At 42.0% G+C, this 25630-nt stretch overlaps 1 protein-coding gene across 2 annotated transcripts in view; it reads right to left on the bottom strand.

Annotated features, from left to right (window-relative positions):
* The window catches only part of LOC6503385 (hemicentin-1), a 78065-nt gene that overhangs the window by 25705 nt on the left and 26730 nt on the right, over positions 1 to 25630 (bottom strand). For both annotated transcript variants that reach the window (XM_001965296.4, XM_032455494.2), the window contains exons 3-5: positions 14175 to 14376; positions 9233 to 9493; positions 8967 to 9163 (exon numbers count right to left, since the gene is read on the bottom strand). In XM_001965296.4, coding sequence (XP_001965332.2) covers positions 8967 to 9163; positions 9233 to 9493; positions 14175 to 14376 — 660 coding nt within the window. The remainder of the gene's footprint in view (positions 1 to 8966; positions 9164 to 9232; positions 9494 to 14174; positions 14377 to 25630) is intronic.

Genomic DNA, 25630 nt, shown 5'->3' on the forward strand with positions numbered 1-25630 from the left:
ACTTTTATTTAAATTTTAGTGTGACGCAGCTGCCACTATGCCATGGCATTACTCAGGATACTCCATCGTGGGTCCAGAACTTAACCCTCAGGGGACAAAAACACACTGAATGTTGCTACTGCTTCTGCTACTGCCACTGCTGTTGCTGTTGCAATGCCTGTGTTTTTGTTATCGCAGGCTAGCTGGAAAAGCCAAAGTCGCCACATTGCTGCCCGGAGCACCGTCAGCTGCTACTATTCCTGCTAGTGAATGGAAGCTGCACTAAATGTAAACAATACAATCCTCTGCCTCAGCTACGGCCCTCGACCCTCGACCCAGCCCCTATATGCCACCATTTGTTGCCCCTTCAGGCTCCAAGCCCGCCCCCTCGCCAAAGGGGGCAGCTAGCAGCAGGCCAAATGTAAATACAATTTTTAAATTAACTGGCAGTGAATGCCACGTGTTTATGCAGTGAAGAAAATCATAATCAAGTAAGTCAAAATATTTATTATTATGAACATCAAAGGAGCTAAGAGTTAGGGAAGTTTATCTTTCAGAAGTTTATTATTTTCTAACTCCAAACTATTTTCTTTAATATTTGATTAAATAACTTGTAATCTTTGAATTTTTTTGCCTGTAAATTCTTGATTTTTTCCAAGCTGTTTCTTTTCCGCTCAGCTTCAGTTCACTTTCAGTTCAGTTTCAGTTGAGTTTCAGTTCAACTGAGAACTGAGAACTCGGTGCAGTTTTCGTTTTCACTTCCAACTGCTATGCTGTACTGGCTGGCTGGCTGGCTGGCTGGCTGGCTGAAAGAAGCATCTGCTACTGCCGCATTTGCTGCAGGAAATGTATCTACATATGTAAACGTGCAATATTCAAGATTGTTGTTCATATTGCTGCCAATTGTTGTTGTTTTAGTTGTTGTTTTTTTATCCAGCAGCATGTGGCACTATAGCGTAGCAGTTGTTGTTATTGTTATTGGCTGTGTGGCATGGTTGGCTTTTATAAGTTGTTCCATTTGTTCAGCACTTTGCGTACTTTTCTTGCCATGCGTTTTTCATTTTTATTATTTTCGTATTCCATTTTGCAGTTTCTTGAGCTCTTTTCTGCACTGGTTTTTCCTATTTTCCCTAACCATTGTCGATGGTTTGTTCAGCCACATTTGTTGGCTTTATTTGCCAGCAGATTTTTCATACTTTCTTCGAACCTCTTTCTCTCCCTTCGAGCAAAAGGAATTCCATACACGCGACCACAAAAGTAAGGACCTCCTGGCTCCAACTCGGCTGGGCTGTCAATTGTAATGCACTCTAACAACTTTCGCGCGGGTATTATCCTTCGAACTACTACACACTCGTATGATAATGATGATTTATGAGGCACCTAACTCTCTAACTCATGACAGAACTTGGCCAAAATTTATGGTAGTTTTTTGAGGGCATATGGATAACATATTCACTTTTAAAGAGCATCTGCAGTTCGGATACTATTCCTCTCCTATTGGCAGCTTGCCTCAAGCAACATGTGTGCCCCAAAAACTTTACTACTCCAGTGTTATGCCACATTCCTTGTTTGCAACTCTTTTACGGCCATAATAAATTTATATGTGGACATTGATATGCCTGTAAATATTTTCCACTCTTTCCCGACCTCCCAAATGGCACTACAACAAGTACAATTTTAAATTTGATTTTCAGTTTTCAGACAAAATTAGATTTGTGGAATTGGAAAAAATGCAGAAACCTCGAAAAAACTTTTTATTAGCTAACAAAATGTTTGAGGTGAACTCGGGCTGTACGAAAAATGTAATTAAAACCTAATTGACAAAATGTAAAATTTTATTTTAAACCCGAAAAAAGGTAGGTCCTGAGGGCTATTGATGGAAATCATGTTTGGGAAGGTGGATAGTTCTTTATTTTTACAAAACAAAACCATTCCAAACAATAAACCCATCAAACAGGACAGGAGATACAGAAAAAAAACTAAATCTGTCTACAATTTTCCGGTTGAGTTTCGTTGCATGGTTTTCAATTGAAAACGGAAATAACTCTGATTCATTTTTTGTTTCTGTTTTTTTTGGCCAAAAACTTTTGCCAACTGGCCAACAGAAGGGCTTAAATTGAGTTTTTGGTAAGGTTTAGGCTTTAATTCTATCATTTTTAGATAGTTTTCTGTTTCTGATATTAAAGTTAAAAAATTGAAGATTTTTTTTTTTTTTTTGGGAGTGCCTAAAATTTGCATGCTGATCAGCATTTGGATTCGGTTTTGGGTCCCACTGCTCAATTCATTAGTCAGTCAGTGGAAAAATATTTGGACGGCAGCTGCAGCTGCAGGAGAACTGCACAAATGCCATGGATTCCAGGCCCAGGCACCCCCCCACATCACATCATTCTCTGGAGCTGGTACTGGGAAGCTTTGAACTCTGGTGCGTTTGGCAAAAGTCAAATTTGGCACGAAAATTTTGTAAATAAAATTTTTGGTGCGGCTTCTGCAAATTTGCACACATTGCGCAAATTGCATGGCATTCTCCAGCTCTCTGGAAGCCAAGGATATAGGGCTAGAGTGACACAAGATGCAGGAGGGCTTTTAAAAAAATATATATATAAAATTCTTAACATTTCTTTAGGGTGTTTGAGCTTACATTTTCAGCAAAATAATTAATTAAAATAATTTAAAATGTAAGCCCTTTTTGAACTGCCCTGGTCTGTACTGTAAAAGCCAAACAAATGTGCAAAATTAGCATTTAGACATTTGACATTTTGGAATATTATTGACATGTTTAGGTGACGTGCCTGGGAGGAGCTTCCTGTTTTAACCATAAACAGGTTTCATTGAATCGCAAAATTTACTTTAATTAGCAGCAGATCCCTAATGATCATTAGGTGGGGAGTGGGGTGTTGGCTTTAGACTCCAATATATAGAAACAATGCCGAGTCATTGTCCGCCCGGCTGTTGTTGGAACCCCTTGAACCCCTAGGAACTGGGCGACAAGCGACGCGTGCTGTTTGCATTGTTGACATCATCCACATCCACATCCACATCATCATCATCATCCACATCGGACAACAACAATAGGCTCCTAGATATGGATATGTGATGACTGGGGAAAAGGGTAGTATATCGCCATCATCATGACTAACAATGCAAAGTTTGTTTTGGCCGTTTGGCCATATCATCGAAATAAGGGAGACAGAAGCCCGCAGCTAAACAGTTCCAGGATATTTGTGAAAATTGAAATTGCCTAGAGGTCTGAAGCATTACCTCCTTACTTAATTTTTAAACATTTAAATCATTTTCATTGGAATCTTGTCTCCGATTTCTGCTTCTGCAATCGGAGACAACAAACCGCACACGCCTGCAACCTTAGCCAACTTCTTAACCCTTAACCCCCCCCCGGCCAAGTCAGCCCAAGAATTTAACCCCCAAGTCCTAAACAGAAACCAAAAACCGAAAACGAAAACGAAAACCCTAAAGCCAAAGTGACCTCAACGAGGAAAAGCGATAGAGAAATGGAAATGAAGCGTCAAAATTTGAGGCGGCATTTTGGGTTTTCCTTTTCTGTTTCTATTTTTTTTTCTGTACTTTTGAGGCAGAGTTTTTGAGGATGTTTAAGGACATAAGCGTGTGTTTCAGGAAAATTCCCTTACACCCTGCTGTGTGTGTGTTTTCCTCGTTTTCCTCGAACGGGAGGCGAATGTACGATTATTTGTGGAGAAGCCTTTTTTGTTTCTGCTCATCGAGGGGGAGTCGACATAATGTGACCAAATGTGTAGCCAAACAATAAATGAAAATTGTGTGCAATTGTCGTGCCTTTCATGCCAGCCAGCTCTTTGTCTCTCTCACTCGAAGTATCCTCAGTTTGGGGCATGCCACTCAGCCTCAGCCCCAGCCCCTCTCTGATTGCTCGTTTTTTTTTTTTTTTGCCATTGTTGAGCCAGTTCCAGGGGCATTTTGAGTTGGCTGCGTGTCTCGCAATGCGCTCGTTATCCTTTTTATTTGAAGTTTGCTTAATGCCAAGTAAATAGTACCCAACATCCCACATGTCCTGATCCGGTGCCGCCCCCGCTACTGCCGCAGCCATATAGCCATATCCTTTCCCCGGTTTTTGGTTCGGTTTTTCGCCTTGTTTTCCTGCCGCATTGTTTCATCTTTCGTCCTGGCCGCAAATGGCAGATGTTATCCTGTGGCTGTTTTTCCAACTGCTCCTTCTTTTCGTGGCTTGTTGCAGACGACGGACGAGGACGACCTTTCCGCCCTCTCAACCGCCCCTGAACGGCTCTCAACCCCACTCGACTCTACTCCTCCATTTATTGACGCTAAGTTGGCAGTTACCTATGACCCCTCGGACCCCAGAGTGTAGGGGACTATCCAGATCCTAGACTCCAGATCCCCAACCTCCGGACTTATCTGGCGCATTATCATCATCATCTTCAATTTAATGCGTCGACGATGCCACTCGACAATCTCTTTTTGTCTTTGCGGCACTTCCTGCCAAAGGACATGTTTGCGTTTATTTCGTGTGTTATTTTTTTTTTCTTCCATCCTTCTGGCCTTAGCTAGATGGTCCTATGCTCTATGTGTAATGCCACTTTATATGCCGCAGTTGATGCCTTTAGAGGCTTTTGTGTTTACGCCATGTTAAGCCTTGAATCCTTGAATGCCACAGCTACAGCCGCCGCCGCAGTAGCAGCATCCTTAGACCAGACTCCTCTTCCTGTTGTGCCTCAATGCCCTCGTCCATTTATATTTGTACATTTGAAATAAAAGTTTCAATTACTTTTAGATTTCAAATGTAAATGAGTTTCTTTCAAGGGAGATCCTCTCACAAACCGCATGTATACTTTAATAACTATTTACTTTTAAATAAAATTGTTGAATAATTTTAACTTTTAACTTCCTAATTACTTTTCTCTCTGTGTGCTGTTGGCAGTGCATGTGTATTGGCATTTACTTGCTTGATTTTCGCGTTGTCCCGCCTATTTGCCTGTGACAATCTACCAATCTGCTGCCGCCCAACCTCCCGATTCCGATGCTCTCCCCCTTCGAGTCGCCATTATCCATTATCTGGCCGGGGGAGAACTGAACTCCAACTCCACCCACCCGGGGTGTTAAGGCCCAAACAGAGAACAAGGTCGTTTCCCGCTTTTTCCATATGCCGCATTTACATTTAACATTTCCATTTCCATCTGAGGACGTGCTTCGGTTCGGTTCAGTTCAGTTCGCTTCGTTTTGGTTTGGGTCTGGTCCTGGGCCTTCCTGGGTCTTCCTCTCGGCTTTGCTTTTCCTTTGGCTTTTTTATGCATGATCTCATCGCTGACTGGCAGGTCATGTGACAGGCTTACTCCTCGCTGGGCCCAGCTCCTCTTGGGCTCCCCCAACTGAAAGCTGCCTCTTCTCGGGGGGGCCAGACAAAAGTTAATTGCCTGACATTAAACTATGGAAAATGATGGACCCTCGGGAGTGAGGAAAAATAAAAACAAAGCAATGGAGGAGGCAAGTGGTACTTGGGAGAGTGGAAGCCATGCGGCGAGTATCTCTTAATTATGATTTTTTAAAAAGAATCTTCATTAAGGCATCTCTCCGCTTACTTTAAACGGAGAAGCTTTTTAAAAAGGATGTAGTTTGCAGAATTGATTTAAAAAATGATTCAAAGAGAGGACTGACACATTCCAAAGGATATCAAGCCCTGATAGGCCTCCATTTTCTAATCCATTTGTCCCTTTCAGGATACCAATAAAATTTCCAGCTCCACGAGGCTCCTCTCCCTGTTAAGCCGCCAACAAACTTAAGCTGTTTTCGTGCCGGGGACAAAGATTTGACAGCAGAAACAAAAAAACATATACACTCGCATATATATTAAGCCCAAGCTAGATTTTTCCCTCTGCCTTGTCAGCTTAGAATCAAAAACAAAAGCCTGAATCCTGGCACTGGTGCTGGTGCTGAGCACCTGTCTGTTGTCTGCCTACTTTCCTGACTTTTTCCAGGTGGAAATCGGAAAACCTCGCCAGAGCACCGCTCCTCCGAAATTCACCCTGTCCTTCAGATCCGATTGGCTTCATCAGACCGGGTGGGCTACCCCTCGGGCCGAAGGCAATACATTACAGACCCCGGCCAGATTAAACTTGACTTCGTCCTTTTTGCCTTTCTGCTCTGGCTCTGGTAAAATTTGAAATTATTGCCATCGTTGATTTTTCGTGGCAATTTTGTCATTTTGCGGTTATTAGCGCGACAATTTCCACTGCTTTTCCAGCTCTTCTGCGATTTATGGCCGGCCATTTGGCAATGAGTTATTACTGGAGATTAGGCCAAGAACGTGGCTCTCATTTTCTGATTAATTTGTAGGTGTCAATGGGCCAGGCCAGGGCCGACTGGGCAGAAAACAGAGGGAAAAGTGAATTTTTATTGCCAAACGTAAATCAAAGTGAGAAAGGATAGCTACCAGCTACTAGCTATACCAGTAGAGGCTTTGCTGCTCATCCCTTGGCTGATTTCAATTAAATTGCTTTTGATTTAATTTCAGAGCTCAACTGTTGGCTAAACAAACAAAACGAGAAAAGGTTCCATCTCTCAACTGTCTGGCACTGGCACAGAGAGAAAAAGGATACTATACTTCTAAAGAAAATCCTTTTCCTTTGAATAGTTTTCATTTATTTTGTGTTGTGTAGGTCCTTAGTGCTCCCTTGGCACCTTGGGGCTTCTTGGGTCTATATTTGCCCCTGTGGATTTCTGGGTTGCAGCAACCGCAAAATGCCTGAAGGCTGAAGGCAAAAAGGAAGAGGTCAGGACACACAGGACACAGACGAGACACGGACACAGGATATCATTTCCCTGTTTGATCTACTCCGGGTTCTGCTACGGAGCTTGTTTAAAAACGCATTACTGACGGGGCCAAGGAAGGAAGGAAAGGAAACCCATCGGGAAACCGGAGGTAAGAGACTCTCGCTGAAAGGGACACAGTCCGACCGCAATTGGAAAATCCTTAGCCACAATCAGAGTTCACATATCCTTTCGTCCGACTACCGTCTGGATGTCTTCCTTTTCCGTATTTTTCCAGCAATTACTGTGGTTCCTGTGTCTAGTCCTCTTTCTAGCTAGAATTTATTTGAAAACTAAGCCCAAATAAATCCAAATGCTGGCAATTAATAAGCGTTTACAATTGAAAATCCCTTCCAAAAATGTACTTTGTGGTTTCATGACCTCTCCTCTCTTGTTATATTTCTCCTAATTAAACATTTTTGCGTTTGCCGATTGAATAAACACATTAGATAAACATTATGTATTTGAAGCCTCAATCTATTGAAATTTATTTAATGTGGCTTACATGCAAATTAGGGCGTTTGAAGGTGTGGCCCTGAGGCAACTAATTAAACCACAGTGACCTATATTTTAAACATGTTTAGTTTTTAGTTTTTTTTTTCTAGTATTTGATATACGCACGATTGGCTCCAATCTATATTAAGTGGGCGTGGCTGTTTGAAGTGCATAGTAAATGCGTTACCAATCGAAGAGGCGGTTAATTAGCGTTGGGTCAACTATCTAGTATTTGCTTTTTAGCTTTTTGTTGGCATTAGTCAGTTGGTAGGTGGCGGGCATTACTCATACGCCATGAGGGCTGTAGCCAGAGCTCTTCTTTTTAACTTTAAATCTTTAAATTTTAATATTATATTTTATTAATATTTCCCTAGCTCTAGTAGCTCTGAAAGCTCTGTTCTTTTCTATCAATTGGCATGCAAATCGCAATTAGTGCTGCATTCTGCCCACTCGTCTAATTCCAGTCCAAATACAAACACTCTGAGGCTCTAATACTTGTACCCTGGCCATTAGAGCCACGTTTGTGTGTTGTGTTTTTGAATTAATTACACAGTTAATAGCCATGGCTAAAGGTACCAGCCAGGCTATAAAGTTGAGGCCAAACAGGGAGAAAATAAAATTAAATTTAATAACTAAGAGGTTTGACTTTCTAGAGGCTCTGTCTTTTCTTTCTCATTTTATTCATATTAATTATTAATTTAATATTTTTATCTAGTCTTCCCATTCAATATCTTTTCATTAAAATTTATTTTTCTCAGTGCTTGGATGTAGGTATAGGTCGAAACACTCGATTGCTTCGCCATGAAAGGCACCGGGGCAATATTTCACTTTATTTGCCTTTTGATTAGCCCTAATAGCCAGCGTTAACAGCTAGCAGGTCACAGACTAACACACACTGCCACACACTGTGGCACGCACACACACGTTGCCACTAATACAGGACCACTTGTTGCAACAACAACAACAACAACAACGACGACGACGAGTGGCACATAAATTTCTATTCTAATTACTTGCGTTCAGTCAGCAGCAGGTCAGCATTCGTATTCACATTCACATTCACATTCGTGTTTGTAATTTATGTGCTTTTGGCTTTGTTGGCTTTTTAAAAAAGATATATGCGATTAAGCGATAGAGTCGGTGTTGGTAGTCGGATAGTTTAGTTGCACAGTTGCATCTAAATAGTTTTCTGGCGGGCCGAAATGTGTCATGAGGCAGGGCAAGCAGGGGTTAAACGGCGACTGTTCATTGTCTCCTCCTTCCTTCATTATGCTAATGTTCAGATGGTGTTGCATTATTCTCGTAATTGTAATTGCCACAGAGCATGCAAATAAAGCGATTCCAATTTGGGGGGCAGCGGATGGAGATGGAGAAGGTCAGCTTGGCCGACCGTCGGGACGGATGGATGGATGACTCCATCTGGAATAGGAAACTTCAGACTCTCCCATCGTTTGGGGCCGAAAGTTTCTAATTAGCGATGGTCAAGCGTTGTTATTTATGGGAATATTTCTTCATAATAGAGAGAGGGTGTGTTTTATGAGTAATTATTAATGATTCTCAAGTGGACGACGCTGTTACTCATAGCCAAGATAGGGGGATCTTTATGGAGCTATAAGGTCCATGTTTCCTTCTGATTATGCCAAAAATAGTGAAGTTTAAGTAAGAATTCTTGTACTCACAGTTAACATTCAAAGTGGCAGTGGCTTCTAGACGCTTTCCCTCGTTCATGGCCCGATTTCTGACCACACACTTGTACTTGGCTCCATCGTCCTCCCGGCGGGGAGTTATCGTCAAGGTGGCATTGGTGGGCTGATCCTTGGTGCCGCCCCTCAACACAGTGGCTGGCAGAGGGGAATTGGAACCATCGCGATACCAACTAAAGGGGGTTTTTAAATATTTAATTACAAATTAAACAATAATTATTAAAAAGAGATTTAAAACCTACGTTATGGTGGGATCTGGGGAGCCGCCAATACTGCTGCAGGTCAGCTCCAAAGGCTTGTCTTCGGTGGCCACGGCAATGTTTCCGGGCGAGATCACGGGTGGATGGGGTGGAGTCAGTACTGTGAGATTGTGGAACTCCTGATGGACATCTGCTCCGGTTCCCTTGGCCTTGATGCGGCACTCGAAGCGTCCATTGTCCCGATTGTACGAGACATTCTTGATCTGGAGATCGTAGATACCGCGCTCCGGATGAAAGTCAAGTCTGAAAAGTAAGAAAGAAAGAAAAGTCAAATCATTTGATCTCTTCGATTGAGAAATGTTCAAAGGCAAAATGGAGAAAACTTTGGTTAATCAATTTTCCAGCTTTCTCGTCAATTTTTCGTTTTTCCTTTTTGGCCAGAAATCAATTTATTTTTATTTGAAAAGTTGCAACCCCAAGCCCCTGCCCCTGCCCCTGCCGCTCTGCTCCTCCAGTTGCCATCACTAATTGTGCTAATATTGGATTTTGCCACTCTTGTCCTTGATTCGTTTCCTGTTTCCTGCCCGCAGGTGGCCAAACTTTAAACGCTCGCAATATAAATAAATACGAAATACGAAATGGTAATATTTGACGACAAGTAGGTTGGAGGGCTGGTTCGCAGCCAGGCGGCATTCGAGGTACAACATAAATAAAATCACGGAATAAATGTTTGCATATTTTTCCTAGACAATTTCCAATAAGGACCCGGGTCCTGGCACCTCAGACTGGCTTGCTCCTCTAGCCAAGTGAAAGGTAAACAGCAAAAAAGTAAAGTAATTTTCCAGAAACACCTCTGTTTGCCTTATTGTTATTGTTATGTGTTGGACTATTAGGCTCTTAGGGGTTCTTATGGCGTAATTGCTTCGGCTCTAAAACCGAATTAATTGCAAAAAAAATCTTTATAATTGGAAAATCGAAGATAGCCCCTGACTTTCCAGACACTCTCCAGTTATTTGATTTGTTGTTTGAGCAAATAAATAGATTCCCAGCTAACAAACAGAAAACAAAAATTGGGATTCTAGTGTTTGTTTAAACTATTCTATCAGTGGGTGGTTCGACGGAAAATTAAATTTATCTTCTCGTAATTTGTGTGTGACATTTTTGATTTAATGTTCGGGGGGAGACAGACAAACTTTTGGATTTATGGGAATTGATTTTGTTAAATGCCTTTTCAGTCAATTTTCTGTTTTCGAATTCGTTCGATTTCCATATTTCATTTAATTGAATTGCCTCGAGTGTGTGCTCAAAGCTTTTAATAAAATTCTTTAATGCTCACATATGTTATTCGTCAACGGATGTTAATCTATAAGTTTGATTAAAAATCGGAAAGCTTTCTTAAATCTTAAAGATTGGCAATTTTTTTGGCTTCTGTCAGGCCATCACTTCTCCCCTCCCCCCAGTTGGCTTCATTTTGTCAATGTCTTAATATTTCAAGGCCACTTTAGTGTCCTCTTTTCGCTCGCAGCGATTTTTCACAATTTCTCAATAGGAGCTCTGGCTGCTGATGATTATTTGGCAGTCTTTTCGTCATCCTCGTTGTCCTGGACAACTACTGAAAATTGATGCCGCCCGAATGCGCTTCGTCGGATCCGTGGCTGGTCAGTCAGCAGTTTATTAGATTGGCAAACAAGATGCCCTCTCATCTCATCTCCCACTTGCCATCGAAAAGTGAGAGGTGGAAACTTCTGGCAAGCTCATTTGTCAATCTGCAAGTGGACCGTTGACTGACGACAGAACTGAATTGCTGAATTGGTGGGAGTATTGCGCATTTGCCTTCGACTTTGAGACTTCTCTTACTTCTGGAGGATAGAGTCTAGACTGTTTTATGATTCCAAAAGGACAGGATTAGAGCTAGGACTATAGTGAGTTAAGACACTCCTATGCTAATTGCAGAAATCTTTTTCTTAAAATCTCTAAAAGGCTAACAATTATAGTATAATCTCAAATCGCCTTAGGGAGTCGGGAATAAATATTTCAAGAGTGAGAAAAATTGAATTAAATTATTAAGAGCTCCTGGATGTCCTTGCTAATCAATGCAAATTTTGTTAATTGTTTAAAACTTCAGTTCTATCTCTGTAGTCGACAGCAAATTGACGGAATTCTCCACAGACCTGTCTCCTCTCGCCGCGAGTCCTTGCTAGTTGAAATTCTTTTTTTATTAAAAAGAGGTTTTTTTTTCTATTTGCATCTGCTTCCTGTCCCTGGCTCCTTCGTATCCCTCTCTATTTTGGGGACATGTCTCTGGCGACTTGCTCATTTGCAGCTGGGATGGGAGGGAATTCTCAGGACACGTGCTCGGTGGAGGCACGGTGGAAAAAAAAGTGCAAATTATAAAAACTGCTGGCAAAGCGCAGTCATCGTCATAGTCGCCCCTCTGGGGAATCCCCCACAGTCGCATCTTTCGCGGCTTAAATGAGCAGGTTGGGGGGTTGGAGGGGACTTGTCCTTGAGCTCCATCCAAAAAGGACTCGAGGGGAATAAGTAAAAAGCCCCCTGGCCACCTTGTTGTGCACAAATTTCAAGTTTATCCACAGCAGGTCTTGGTTTTATTTTTTATCCTCTATTTTCTATTTTCTTTCTGGAATTGCAATTTCTGATTTGTTGTTGTCCCCAATTCAGGATTCTTTCCTCCAGGCAAGTTTCAAAAAAGTTCTTTCTTTTTTTGTTGACAGTTTTTTTTATGGGAGGACAAGGGAATAAATTTAAACGGCCGCCAATTATTTGGCTGAGAAGGAAAACAAGGAGGCTGCCCGCAGAAAATTAGGATAATTTTTGGAGGAAATTTTGGAACAAAAATATACATTGTTTAACTAAAATTGAAAATAAAATTGTAAAGATGCCTTGTCCTGATTTACAATACACTGTCGCCCCCAAAGTATGCAATCGAATCTCGGTTCGTCCTTAAATCTCCCCACAAGTGAAATCCGGAATGCGAGAGATTGCCGATCCCTGGCCCCTGGCCCCTGAATCCGGAATCCTGAATCCTCGGCAATTGCGTTGACTTCTAAATGCCGCACTCATTGTTTCTCAATCTCTGAAAGAGGAGCAGCAGCAGAGCATTCCCCCGATGTCTCGTTAAATTAAGTGTTCAGCGAAATATTAGCCGTGAGCTTTCTTTTCTTTTTTTCTGTGTTTTTTTTTTGTCTTTCCACCCGTCGCGACATTTTGGCCCAAAAAAAAAATGGTGTAATTTCTTTTTTTTTCAGTCTTTTTTTTTTGTATTTTGGCATTGCCAGCAAATTTGCAGTAATTTCACTTTTGCTGCCGCACAGATGGGTCACAGATAGATATAGCCATGACCAAGGGGCAGGGGTAGGGGCAGGAATAGGGGCGTGGCAGGAGGTTGGAGGTACTATCTCAGCCTTCATTATGTGGCCGGTTTGGCTCGCTTCTGTTTCTCCTTGGGCCATGTGTCCTGGTGGCCTGGTCTTGGTATTGGTCCTGCCAGTGTGTTTTGGTTTGTGTCCTTGTTGCTTGCCTTGTTGTTGTTGTTATCCCTTATCCTTGTTAGCTTTCGGCACAAATTGCAGTAAAAATATATTTTACAATTTGCCTGGGCCGGCAGGCAGCCCGATTTCTTGGGCCCCTCATTGCCTCTTGAGGCTCTCCTTTTCTATTTGTTGATTTGCTTTTATTATCCTTACACACATGGAGGCATAAAGTGCACAAGGATAACAAAATATTCATATATTTCTTTTTATATTTATATATTTAAGTTATATGAATGATTTTATCATCAGTTATTTTAAGATATCTTTAAGATATATTTCTTATTTATTTAATTAAATATAGTTTCGATATTTTTCTCTCTCTGCATCCATAAAATGTATATATGGGACATATAGAATAAGAAGAAGCTGGCTTGCGGCCATTTTATTTGGCAGCCTGCAAGCGGATTGAAACGAAACGGGAATGAAACGGAAGCGCAACGAATTGGAATGGGAATGGGAATGGGAGGAATAACGGGCTGCACTTTCTGGCACGGCACAGTTGGCACTTAAAATTTATGCCTTGCCACATAAAGAAACATAAAGAAAGCCCTGCACCAGTAGCCGAACATTAAAAAGCAGGCGGCCAACAGGAAACGGAAGTCGCAGGCACCAAGGAAATAAAAATACAATTGAAAATGGGTGGCCATGCCATGGTCGCGACGGGTAATGAAAATGAAACATAAACACAAACACCAATAGGAGGCAAGAGGAGGGCCATGTGTGTATGTTACATGTGCTTGTGGGTGGCGGCTCATAATTGTCTCAACATGCAACACGCGGCGTTGACATTAAGGATTAAGTTAGTGATAGCACATTAGTGATGGGGCAACTAGTGCAGAGTCGTGAGTCACGAGGAGGACAAAAAATGGCAATATTTGCTTTAAAAAACACTTTAATTTCCATAATAATAATCCCACTTCGAGTCCTTGTTAATCGCATTTAATTCCAGGACCATTTTGGACTTGAACTCTCAGTTGCCTGGTATTTGTTTAAATTGCCAAGAACTTGATTTTAATTAAGTTGCCAGCCCAGTCAGTCACATGCATAAATCGCATTATCCAGGTCGGCTGAAATGGGTTTTGACCTGGACGGAGGGAGGAGTGGCAGAGGATGGGGGAGTGTGAAACATTTAATTAACTTAACAAATGGCTGCCAACTGCTGCTGTTGCTGCTACTGCTTCTGCTTTTGGCTGCCAGGATAAACTGTACTTGGTCAGGGAAGGATAACAGTTAATGCCAAAAGAGAAAAGGACACCGAGGGACTACTACCCATGCCACTGCCAGACATTTCACTTTACGACCTACACACAACCATAAACGATATCAGCTTTATTGACAGCATTTAACATCCCTCAAAGCTGGCCCATTCCCGCAATTATCATGGCCATTGGCGGCCCAGGTTGGGACTGGGATTTGATGTCCATTAGACTCACCTATAGCCGGAACTCAACTGGACATCGCCGATGGCCACGTTATCGAACTGGGCGGGATTCGCAATCGAACGGGTCCAGAAAAAGGAGAAATCGTTCGAATCATACTTGTCATTAAAACGACACTTCAGGGTGAGGTCGGCATTCTCGCGTGTGTCGATCGACTCGTCGGCCAGGATCACGGAGGAGCTCAGGGCTGTCAGAGCTGAAAGGATAAAAAATAAATACAAAAATTAATAATCTGAATATTTTACATGAAACACTCCCTCTTCAGTTAACAATAACAGACAGGAAGGAAACTTTTCAAAGGAAAAGTGTCACATCCCTAAACCACCACACAATGCATTTATATTTTACTTTTATGATCCTTAAATAATAAAAAAAAATCATAACTTTTTACTTTGCTTACTACTTCCCCCCCTTTTTCAAAAGAAAAGAGAACCAAAGAACCTTTTCAGTTTTCATGAAATTTTCATCATCCGTTTCTCCCTCCCAAGAAATCGGTTTAAAAATAATACAAAAAAAAAAGGAGGAAAAAGTAAGAAAGTGTAACAAAAACAAAGGACAATTTTTGTTTAATTCTTAATAAGGCATTATTGTGGGTGTGTGTGTGGTGAGTGAGGTATATGGAGGTATAGGAGTGTGCCTCAACAACTCAACGCGAATCAGCTCGAATGCTTCCAGCAAACTTGTCAAGAAAAAAGGACAAAAAATGGATAGGAGAAAAAAAATGGAAACAATTTCAAGTAACTTTTTCATATGCTTAGAAAGGCACACACACTCCCACACTCTCCTTGACAAAGTTTGGAGATACATTGCCTACCTTTAAGCGCACCTTGAACACAAGCGTATCCCAAGGATTCGGTTCAGCTACGGTTTTTTTTTTGGGGACTCTTGGCGCATTACTCTTACTTTGGTGCGTAAATTTCGAGTGGAATTTATAGCCGCTTTATATTTGGCATCAAATATGCATGAGGCGGCGTTTAAGCCACTCCACATAGGAGCAGAGACAAAAAAAAAGAGTGTGTTCGAGGGGCAATAAATTTGTGTATTTGTGCCGAAGACCCAGACTGGGCCGTAGTAAGTCTGGGCCAAGTTTAAAGCTATTATTTGGCATTTGCATTAGAACCGAGCCAGGCCGAGCCAATAGTCGTTAAAATCGCAAAGTTATGCGACGCAGCAGCGGCCCATGAAAATCGCATTAAAATTAATTTGGCACTCGTCTGAAGGCTCTTCGAATCTAATCCGAAGGATAAAGGGGATCCGCGACGTCGTCCAACTCTCCAGGACGACGTCACACGTCAAGGTGGCAACTCTGCCAGCCGAAAAGGCATCACTTCTCATTTTCCGGGGCCTTGGCCCACGAGTTCTATCTGGTTTGGGCCGGGAATTTATGTCAAAAGTTTCGTTTCTTGTTATTCCTTTTTGCAGAGAAACAGAAAGAGTCCTGCGAGGCGGGCACTGTGCCCATTTCATTCATTTATTTGGGCTGTCTCTGTCTGGCATTAAAGTTACTTTTGTGGAGCTTTTGGCCTGGTTGTCAACGCATTTCTTGACTGCTTAACGGGGAGGGAGGAGCAGGAGGAGGAGAAGAACCAGGACCAGGACCAGAAAGGAAGAGTTAGTGCTGTCCATTTTCGCAGGATGCGTTTCTAATTAAAAACTTTAGATGAGCACAACGGCGGATAGGATGCAGAAGGACGCGGAGGTTCAGCTCGCTGCACTTAGGCAAATTGCCAGATGTTGTCCTGTCCTGTCCCCTTTTTTTCTTCCTTTTCACGAAAATGCATCTGTCATTAAGTAACTTTCACAAGTCCCTTCAATAATTCCGATTCCAATGAGTTAAGGCCAGAGAACTGCATGTTGGCGGAATGGAGTTTACATTCGATTCCTGATTAAGTGCGACGTTTAAGGATTCGATTCTCGCCTCCTCCTCCAATGTCGGACATTAAGAATTCAGGAAATGTTAAGAGCAATTAATGGGGCGTTCGGTGAAAAGGCAATGGCCAACCCATCCCAACCAACCAACGGCAGCCACTTGCAACTAATTAAATTATCGTTACAGAGAACACTTTCTGGGAGAAAGCTAAAAGAAAAATTCCTTATAATTGCTGGAAATTAAAAATAATATGCAGGCCAAGAAGGAGCGATGGTCGGCCAAAGCGAAGGGCTGCAAAAATTCAATTTCCGTTCAGGAAAAATATTCCCTTTTTGTTTCGCCAGATTTTCAACTAAAAGCTAATGGAGCCAGAGGGCAATGGACAGAAGACAGCGAAAGATATGAAAGAAATCAACTTTTTATTTATGTTTCTAATGGCAATTAAGGTATTAATTTTGCTTGTTTTTAACTTAAAAGTGAAGATAAATAAGCCAAGTTGAACGACAGTACCTACTACCATTTCTAGTGCATTTGGTCAATGGCCTCCCGCCGCTTCTGGCCAAGACACACACACTTTCTGGCCATTGTAGGTGACTACTAGCCGACACCTTCTGAATAGCAGAGCAAGAACAGAGTGAAGCTTCCACACAATACGCAATTATGACGTGGGAATTATATTAAAATGGAAACAATGACAGACAAAAGGGCAAAGGCTGGGAAACTGGCAAGTGACTGGGACTGGAACTGGGAGATAGGGAGCCTATCCCAAGCTGTGAGCTGTTTTGTGGCTGCCTCAAGGGAAACCCGAGAAGCCCAAGAAGGCTAGGAAAATAGGGAGAAAGAGACAGCACTGTGGTAGTCAGAAAGAGACAGAGACTGGGGAGAATTTGCTCTTGTTAATTGCATGTTCTGCATATCACTTATAAATGCAACAACGCCCACACAACCACCGACCCAACAGCCTTCTCTGAGGAAACTTCACACTTGCACAGGCACCTACATACCTTGCCTCACATGTCAGTTTCACACGACCAACAAAGAGATAGAGACAGGGAGATGGACATAGAGAGAGAGACAGCAACAGATGTGGTGGAGAAGCTCTGCAGACTTTGGAAAAGTTCGCCATAATTGGATTTTCAGAGTTAATTACCAGCATTGAATTTGGCCATAAAATGTAAGAAATACCTACGTTCTAACACTAGGGTAGCTCCCACTCTTTCACTCATTATCTCTCCTTCTCTTTCGCTCTAATAGCTGTCTCTTTCACGCACTTAATTACAATGTACTGCGAGTTGGCATAGATTTTTGATTTTAATTGGAAACAAAGTTTCCTTTAAGTTAGTCCATGTTTTAGTTGGAAATTAGATACAGAAGACTCTATTTTTTATTATTTTTTATGATAATTATTTCTTAAATATTGATTTATTATTTAAGATTAGTTTTTATGATTGCTAATGCCACACAGGAAGTCTGTCCCAAAGGACAAACTGCTGCAGAGTTATGCATAATGTGTACAGGACACAGCGAAGAGATGCCAAAGGATAAAGGACCAGGGACCAAGGACCAAACAACAGCAGGAGCTTAGGAATTATGTCTTATTATTTTGCCTGCAGCCTGTGGGCCAGGCCAAGAACAATAGCAAATCACACACACACAGTCCAAAGGACTAAATGCAGGACTCGAACTCCAACTCCAACTCCGACTCCTGGGTTGTTGTCCTGGCACTGCACCAAAGTCGCAATCTCAACGCTTGCTATTCTGTTCTACCCATCTTAGCCCATCCTTTCAGAGCCTTTAATGTCTTTATGTTGGGCTGGCCGACAAATCCTTGCACTTGCCAACAAAAAGGATACTCTACACTTCTTCAAAAATCTATCCTCAGAGATGGTTTGTAGTATTTCTCTCAGTGATCTCATCTTCGGCCCTTCGCTTAGTCCTTGCCAACTGCTGCTGAATCCTTTTGGCCGAGAGCAGAGTCGATAAAAACTGCAACTGCTCCAGCTCCGCGCCCATAAAATGCAACATAATTTTCTTATGACTCACACAGATAGAGGACGACCAGCAGGACGAAAAATCAAACCAAACGATTCCAAAAAGGTGGGAGGAGGTGTTAAGGGCGGGCAGCTGGGATGGGAAGGACTTCTGGCTGCTGTTACAATGAATGTTATCTGTTTTAAACGGCGCTCCCGTTTATCCTTGGCAGGAAGGGCAAAAACAAAAGCAAAATCCAACAGTCTGAGACAGCAAAAGTCAACGAAACGGAAGAAGATTGCAATTTAAAGCCCAGTGGCAGGGGGCAGAGAGAGGTGGCAGGTATGGGTTAAGGTGCGGCAAACTGGTTTTTTGTGTGTCTGCAAGACGGAGAAATATATTGATGGCCAAGTTGTAAGCTCCTGGGCCAAGAATACGGCCAAGAAGCTCCTCCCGGAGTGGCACAAAATCACAAATGTTAAGAAGCAAGATGTGTGCGGGGGCGGCACTGAGGGGGTTAAGAGCGTAAAGAAAACGAGAAACGTGACAACATTTAAGTGGCACACTTAACCCACTAGAGGAGTAAGGGGTTAACCTATCATAGTTTATAATAATTAATTTTAATAAATAAATAAATCAAGAAATCAAGAACTGATCTCCCACATTGACAACCTTCATGAATAAATTATAAGAAATGGTAAAAAAAACCACAACCACTGTAGGGTTAAGTTGCATGTTGCAGCTGTCTTTTTAGCCAGAAGGAGGAGGGGCAGGTTGCCACCAGCAGATGTGGACACCTATATCTACCTGCACTTCTTGTACCGTTATTTCATTACAACTTTTGCATGACAATGCGGAAAAGTGGCAGCAACGGAAGAGGAGGCATGTGGCAACATAAGAAGATGATGCGATGCAATGCGTGTCGAAGAAACAAGAATCTCTCTTTTTTTTTTGGAAGACAGAAAGAAAGAGGGGCAAGAGCTTCCCACTAAAGTCGAGGAGACTTTCGGTGAGATACAAGTTGTATCTGCAAGTCGTGTGTCTCACACAGCAGATACTACACGCAAAAAAAAGATATAAACATATAGTATATAAACTAAAAAAATAAAAAAAGGTAGGAAACTTTTTCTGCAAAAGCATTTATGCGTTTTTATGCAGCGGGCCCCAAATTGCTTTGGCCAAAGTGGAAAAACCAGTTCGAGTTGCAACTTTGGCTGCAAGATACTCACACACGACTACAAGGGGCACCAGGCACCAGGCACCACTCTTAACCCTCTGTGGTGCGAATGTGTGTGGTTAACATGGCTTAAGAAACTTTTTTCCTTCTTCCCAAAAAAACAGAAAAAAATATACAAAAATATAAGCAACAACAGATAAGTTGCAACTTTCGAAAGTTCCACAAGAACTGAAATGTTTTCGTAGCTCTCTTATTCTTGTTTTTTGTTTTTTTTTTTCTTGTTTACAAGTAGGAGCACCCCCTCATGTCCTTCCTTTGCCTTTTTTTTTTTTTTTGGCATACATTTCCGCAAAAAGAAGTCGAATGAAAATGCAATTTTCAAAAGCAAAACAAACACTTGTTGATTTGCAACAGCGGATGCAGGCAGTGTGGCATGGGCGGGGTGGGTGGTGGGTGTTGGGTGGCACAACCGAACTGGTGTTGAAATATTAATAAATAAGCTTGCCAACTTTGGCAATTTTCGCCAGCTAGCACCCACTCCCTCTCCCCCTTCCTTGCCACTTGACAAACCGCACCAAAAATCCAGGGCCAAAGGCAGCCAAAATTTTTCTTACTGCCACAAAAAGTTGCACATGCATGGCGCACTCTCTTTCACTCACTCACTCTTTTAACCCTCTGCCGACCAAATCAAAAGCGGGCCAAGTGCGCCAAACTTTTCGAGGCACACTCGAAAAAGCGCAGAAGAGTGAAAAGCTAAAGAAGCGGGACGGAACCAAGAATTTTCCTTTTTCGCTGTTGACTTTTCGGGTCAGAGGGGGGCAGTGAGGGCGTATCACTTTATCAACACTGGGGAAAATTCAATTTCACTTGCCCATATGCCACAGGGGGCTACGATGCTGGATGGTGGCTCCCAATGGGGGCGTGGCACTTATCATATTCGCGCAAACTTTTGGCATTGCAAAGTTCAACACTTCAGCAGGTGGAGTTTATTAAAAATGCATTCGAAAATGAAGCGCAAAATGGGTAAAAAAAAATTCCAACAGAGCGAGAAATATAAAGTTTAAATCTTGAAGATTTCAAAGTTTGGATTAAGGACTCTCTTTGAGTTGGTTTTTTAGTTTAGTTTTTTTGGAAAAAACTGTTGTTTGTTGCTGTGCACTTCATAAATTGCCTCCAGCATTGGTGACCACTTTATCACTTGCCACTCCCCAGATACACTTCCACAAAATCACAAAAAAAAAAAAAAAAAAAAAAATAGGACAGAAATGTTGGAAAAGAAAACGAATCAGCAGCTGGCGAAGAAATAGAACAAGTCGAAGTAGTTTCGGTTGAACTGGAAAATACCCCAGGGCAATCTGCAAGATACTTTTGTATCTTTTGTACTGCCGTGCTACTGTGGGAATCCGCTCCTGCTCCTCCTTGCCACAACCCATCTCCCCCTGAGGTTGTTCACTGGTAATGACCAGAGCACGTTTTGTTTTCCGGAGGAGAAGGTGGCTCGGACTTGGAGGAAGCTTGGAGTGCTCGGCCTGTAAAGAAATATCTTCGGCAATATTTGAACATTTACGCTTCATCGATTGCAGTCCGCAGGTAGCGAAGCAACTACATCTGGAGTGCAAAACGTATCTGGAAGATAGATAAGAGAGTGCACAAGGTAGCTACTAGCTGGCCAAGTTTGCTGGCCAAACAAATAAACCACCAGAAGAGCCAAGCTGGGCTGGTGGGGAAAGAAACTTTTGTTTACCCAAGTGCAGGCGAGGAAAACGATAAAAAGTCAGAGAGAAGGAAAAGCCATCGCTTGACCAACTCGAATCCAAGTTGTTGACAGTAAGGGAGGGGTCTGATGATGAACATTTTCTCATTATCGCCTGAGATTCAGGACACTTTTCCAAAAGCTAATTAAAATAATTCACATTTTCACAAAAAAAAACAAGAAGAAGTGATTGATTTCTGAGAGGAATAATGGACTGTCAGCTGTTGGTTGGGAAACTCTTATTGTCACAGCCATAATCATAAACAAATAAGGTGAGTTGAGAGTCCTGTGACATGTTTGCTTTGTATTTTGTATTTATTCCCCCCTTATTTATGATCCCCCCTTGTGATTCAATTAAAAATCATCCTTGCATGCCATAAATATTTTTTAAATGCCAAAAAAACAAAAAAAAAAGCAAGAACAGATGAGCGACAAATAAAACCTGTTCCATCTCTCCTTTCACCAAAAAAAATAAAAATAAAAAAAACGGAAGGGGATCTGGGAGGAAGCATCCTTCTAAGCACACAGGAAACAGGAAAGGAAGGCAGTGAGGAAAAATCACTGGCAATTTGCATAAGATACAATTGAGTGAGTGTCGTTTCTTTATATTTTTTCTCATCATTTTTTTTTTTTCTTCCTTCCAGCTTCTGAGTCCTTGCCTCTTGAAGCTCGTGTAATGAATTATCATATTTCATGTGGAAACAACAGCAGCAGCAGCAATGTTTGTATTCAAATTTGTGAGCCAGGCCTTCAACAAAAAAGGGGGGGACACCACTAAACTACACCCGCAAGAAGAAATGCCGCAAAGTATGCCATAAAAATATATATCCAATCCACACACAAGCCAGAAGCTTGGAAGGAAGAAAGGAGAGCCATGCTCACCAAACGCATAATTCATGAAAAATATACAGCTGCGGTCAAATATTAAGGGGGGAGTGACATAAATTTCCTCAAAAATGATTGCCTGCCAGATTGTATTTTGAAGTCCTCGAGCCTTAGAACCCCCTTACTTTAATCAGAACTATTGTAACTCGCACTATTTCCGTGATAACTAGAATTTTAAGCAGACTACCCGATTGAGTCCAAGTCGGAATCTGCTCCAGAGTCCTTGTTGATTCGGGTCGAGACAAGGACTTAGCAGCTTTGGCTTTAGAAATGGGGATTTCCCACCCACTCTTTTCCACCCACAACAGCTGTTCTCCCACTTTTTATCGCCCGCCGGCATCCACAGACTGAGAAATGACACTAGAAATATGTCAGTTGAGCTTCGCTCATCCTTTGTTCCTCCCCCCCTCCCCATCTCTTTCTAAGGACACTGCCGCCCTCTGCCTCTCTCTATAAACAATGTCCTGTGTCCATACCATGTTGTGGTAGTTGTCTCTGAGTATTTCATTCATTTGTTTTGCGGTTCTCGGCAAGAGCTTAGTGTAAAGTTGTTCGCGTTTGTGGCGCCCTCTATATATCTGCATCTCTATTTTTTGTATCTCACTTCTGGCTTTTTTTTGCCTTTTTTTTCTGTAGAGCGTAGTGTAAATTTAATTTTCAGCCAGCATGGCATGCAACGCCCACATACAACTCCCTTTTTTTTTCTCCTGACCCGCATACATTTTTTATTTTATGTTTTTTTTTTGGATTTTGCGAGCAAGTTCTCCCGACTTGAGTTTGGTTACTGACCAGCCCCCCCTCCACTGCCCTGCCCCGCTTCGGCATTACACGCTTGTTACTCATGCAACTTGGTTTTGGCCGCCATTCACCTCCGTGTTTTTGATTCCAACTCTCGACCCGGCGCTGGCGCAACAAATCCAGTTCATGCCGCCGCGTAGAGAGTCTGACAAAAGAATTGGCGGCCGGCATGGAGCAGCTGCATGCCCCTTTAAAAAGTGGCATGGCGGTGAGTGGGTGGAGCCAGGTTTTGGGCCACAAAAAACCGCAGCAGTTCATTTGGCCAAACGCCTTTCGGTTGTCGATTACATAACCGACAAAAAATATATCCCCCCCTTACTTTTATGGAAAAAGTTTTCCGTAATTTAAGAGTCTTATTTTTTGGGGAACAAAGTTTCTTCCACCTCATCAGGACTCTTTACAAATTAAAGCCAAACTAATAAATAATGCCAAACTAATACTAAATTCCGAAACAATCATAACCAAAAATAAAGAAAAAAAATATGAAAACTGGCCAAGAATCCGAAACAAGTTGGGGGGAAAAAAAAGAGGAAAAGTTCTGGCAAAGCAACTGGGCCACATTTCTTGGCCCGGAGAATCCCTCTGAGTTTCTCAGAGTTCTTCGTTCTACACGCTCGCTTTGCCAATCTCGGCAAGTTGATTATTTTTTAAAGCATATTTCAGGAAAAAAAAAATCTCACTCCTCCCCTCGAAGCAAGCTCCTTTCATGCTCTTTTTGGCATTTCCCTTCCAGTTGCTTTGCGTTTTGCGAGTCTCGGCGCTAAGTTGGCGCTAAATTAAAAACTTTCGCATTACATATATTGCCACGAGAGGATCAGAGTCGTAGCTAGGAGCTTGGAGCTTGGAGCTAGGAGTCAGGGTCCCCAGGAAATGCATCCCATCTCTCTGTTGCATTTTTCGCTCAACAAAAAGTTTTGTTCGCTGTTTTTCTCAACTTTTGCCGCTGTTTCTGCTGCTACTATAGCTTGTAAAACCAATTCCGAGGAAAATGAAAGTAATTTTTCCCATTTAGCATTAAAATATACATATAATAAAAGTCAGGGTAGGTGGCCAGAGGGAATACTACAACTGCTACTGCCACTGCTTCTGGGGGAGAAGATAAAAAAAGGCAAAAGCACCCAACAGCAGGAGGAAACTTCAACAGTTGCTGACAGCAACAAAATGTTTGCCATTTAAAATTGCAATGCAATAATACTAAAAATCATCATAAAAACGCAAGCAGAGAAGCGCAAAGGAAAAAGCGAGCTAGAAAAAGCAACAAAACGAGCAACATGATGGAATAGACGGGCAACAAAGCATGACAACGTGGCGTATACGCAATATGACTCGCGGATGCTTCAAGTTTTTGGTGAAAAACAAAAAAAACTTCAACTGCTGGTGTTCTGCAATTAATTAATGGCACATGACACAAGACGTGCTACTAAAATATATTTAAGTTTTCAACTTTTCTTGGAAATAGTATAGAATTTTCTTTTAAATGACTGTCATTTGTCAAGAAACCCTCTCGAAATGGTTCAATAAAGGAAGTTTATGGCGTGACATCTTTTCACGCAAATGTCTGGCTGGCTATCTGGGGCCATTAAGACCCGCTTACCTTTCGGATTGGCTATTAATATTATCTATATGGCCCGCCGAACCAAAAGTGCCAACAATAAATTAAAAACAAAATACCAAAGCCCAAAAATTAGAACTTCTCGATAGCCTGGATAGCCCTCCTATCTGGGGGCTTAAAATCCCCAATTTTCTGTTCAAGTCCCGCTATGGCGACACTCAATAAACCAACGATGGACATTCCATAAGAAAGAGACAGCCATAGCTAGCTGCGAAAGAGACAGATAGAGAAAAGTAGAGCAAATGCATGACAACATTTTCGGTAGTTGGTGTCGCTCTTTTTTGGCAGCTTTTGCAGTTTGCGTTGAAGCGCTTTTCCACCGTAGAAATAAATAAAAAAAAAATAGAAAATGTATAAAAAAAAAAAAACTCTACCGGGCGACAATAAATTTTCCAACTGTTTTTATACACGACGTGTTCTTGTTGTTTTTCCTGCTTTTGTTGTTGTGCGTCAAGTGACCCACATTATTTTTGGGTTCTCTGAATTCCTTTTTTTTAAACATTTGTTTTTTTTTTTTGGTTGGGCTGGGATTTTGACAAGGGTTACTAGCACACTGACAACAACCGCAGCAACAGCAAAAACAACATGCAACAAAATATCTGGGAAAACGACAGAAAATTGTAACAAAAATCAAACAAGCAGGATTGCATTCTTCCTGGCTTTCAACTTGGCCCTGGGTCAAGCCGATCCAGTTGGGGAATATAAAGTTTCGAACAATCAGTAGAGTCATGATTGGTAGGGGATTTCTTGGGAGAGACATCCACCTCCTCCCTGGCTGGTCTTGGAATCTTGTAACTAATACCCCTACCATATCTCAGTTTTAAGACCCATTTACACTTCTATTAATTGCTACTCCCAGGCGAGGCAGTTTAACAATTGAATTTGGTTTCAACCATTTGGCTAAATCTGTTTTTAAGCCCTTTCATATATGGAGGGCTTTTAGGTTTTTATGCTCTCGTCGCGGTCACAATCCGGTATGGGACTTAAAGCCACTAGATTTTTTTGCATTTTAATTGCCATTTGCGGCACTTAAAAGCCCGAAAGCAAATGGGGAAATGGCCATTGTCGGGAATGGGTCCTCTGTTGCTCCTGTTTTTTGCTCAAGAGCTCCTCCGTTTGCACCTGTTTAAATGGCCAAGTTAGTTGTGCAGCTAATTAAGTCAAGTTTATGCAAGGAAAGGAGGGCATCTCTGTCCCCTCTTGCTGTTCGCACGTTCTCACCTGGTCATCTCCTGGTCAGTTTTTCCTTTTTTTCTCTCCATCTGGTTGTGGCGTTTAATGCCTGTCTTTTTTTCTGTCTCTGAACCCCGTGAAAAACCCTCATTCGCCCTCTCATTTACCACCCAAAGGTGGCAGGGCAGCCTCCTTCTGGTGCTCTAATGAG

This window comes from Drosophila ananassae, chromosome 3R, assembly GCF_017639315.1.
Source record: "Drosophila ananassae strain 14024-0371.13 chromosome 3R, ASM1763931v2, whole genome shotgun sequence".
Lineage (NCBI taxonomy): Eukaryota > Metazoa > Arthropoda > Insecta > Diptera > Drosophilidae > Drosophila > Drosophila ananassae.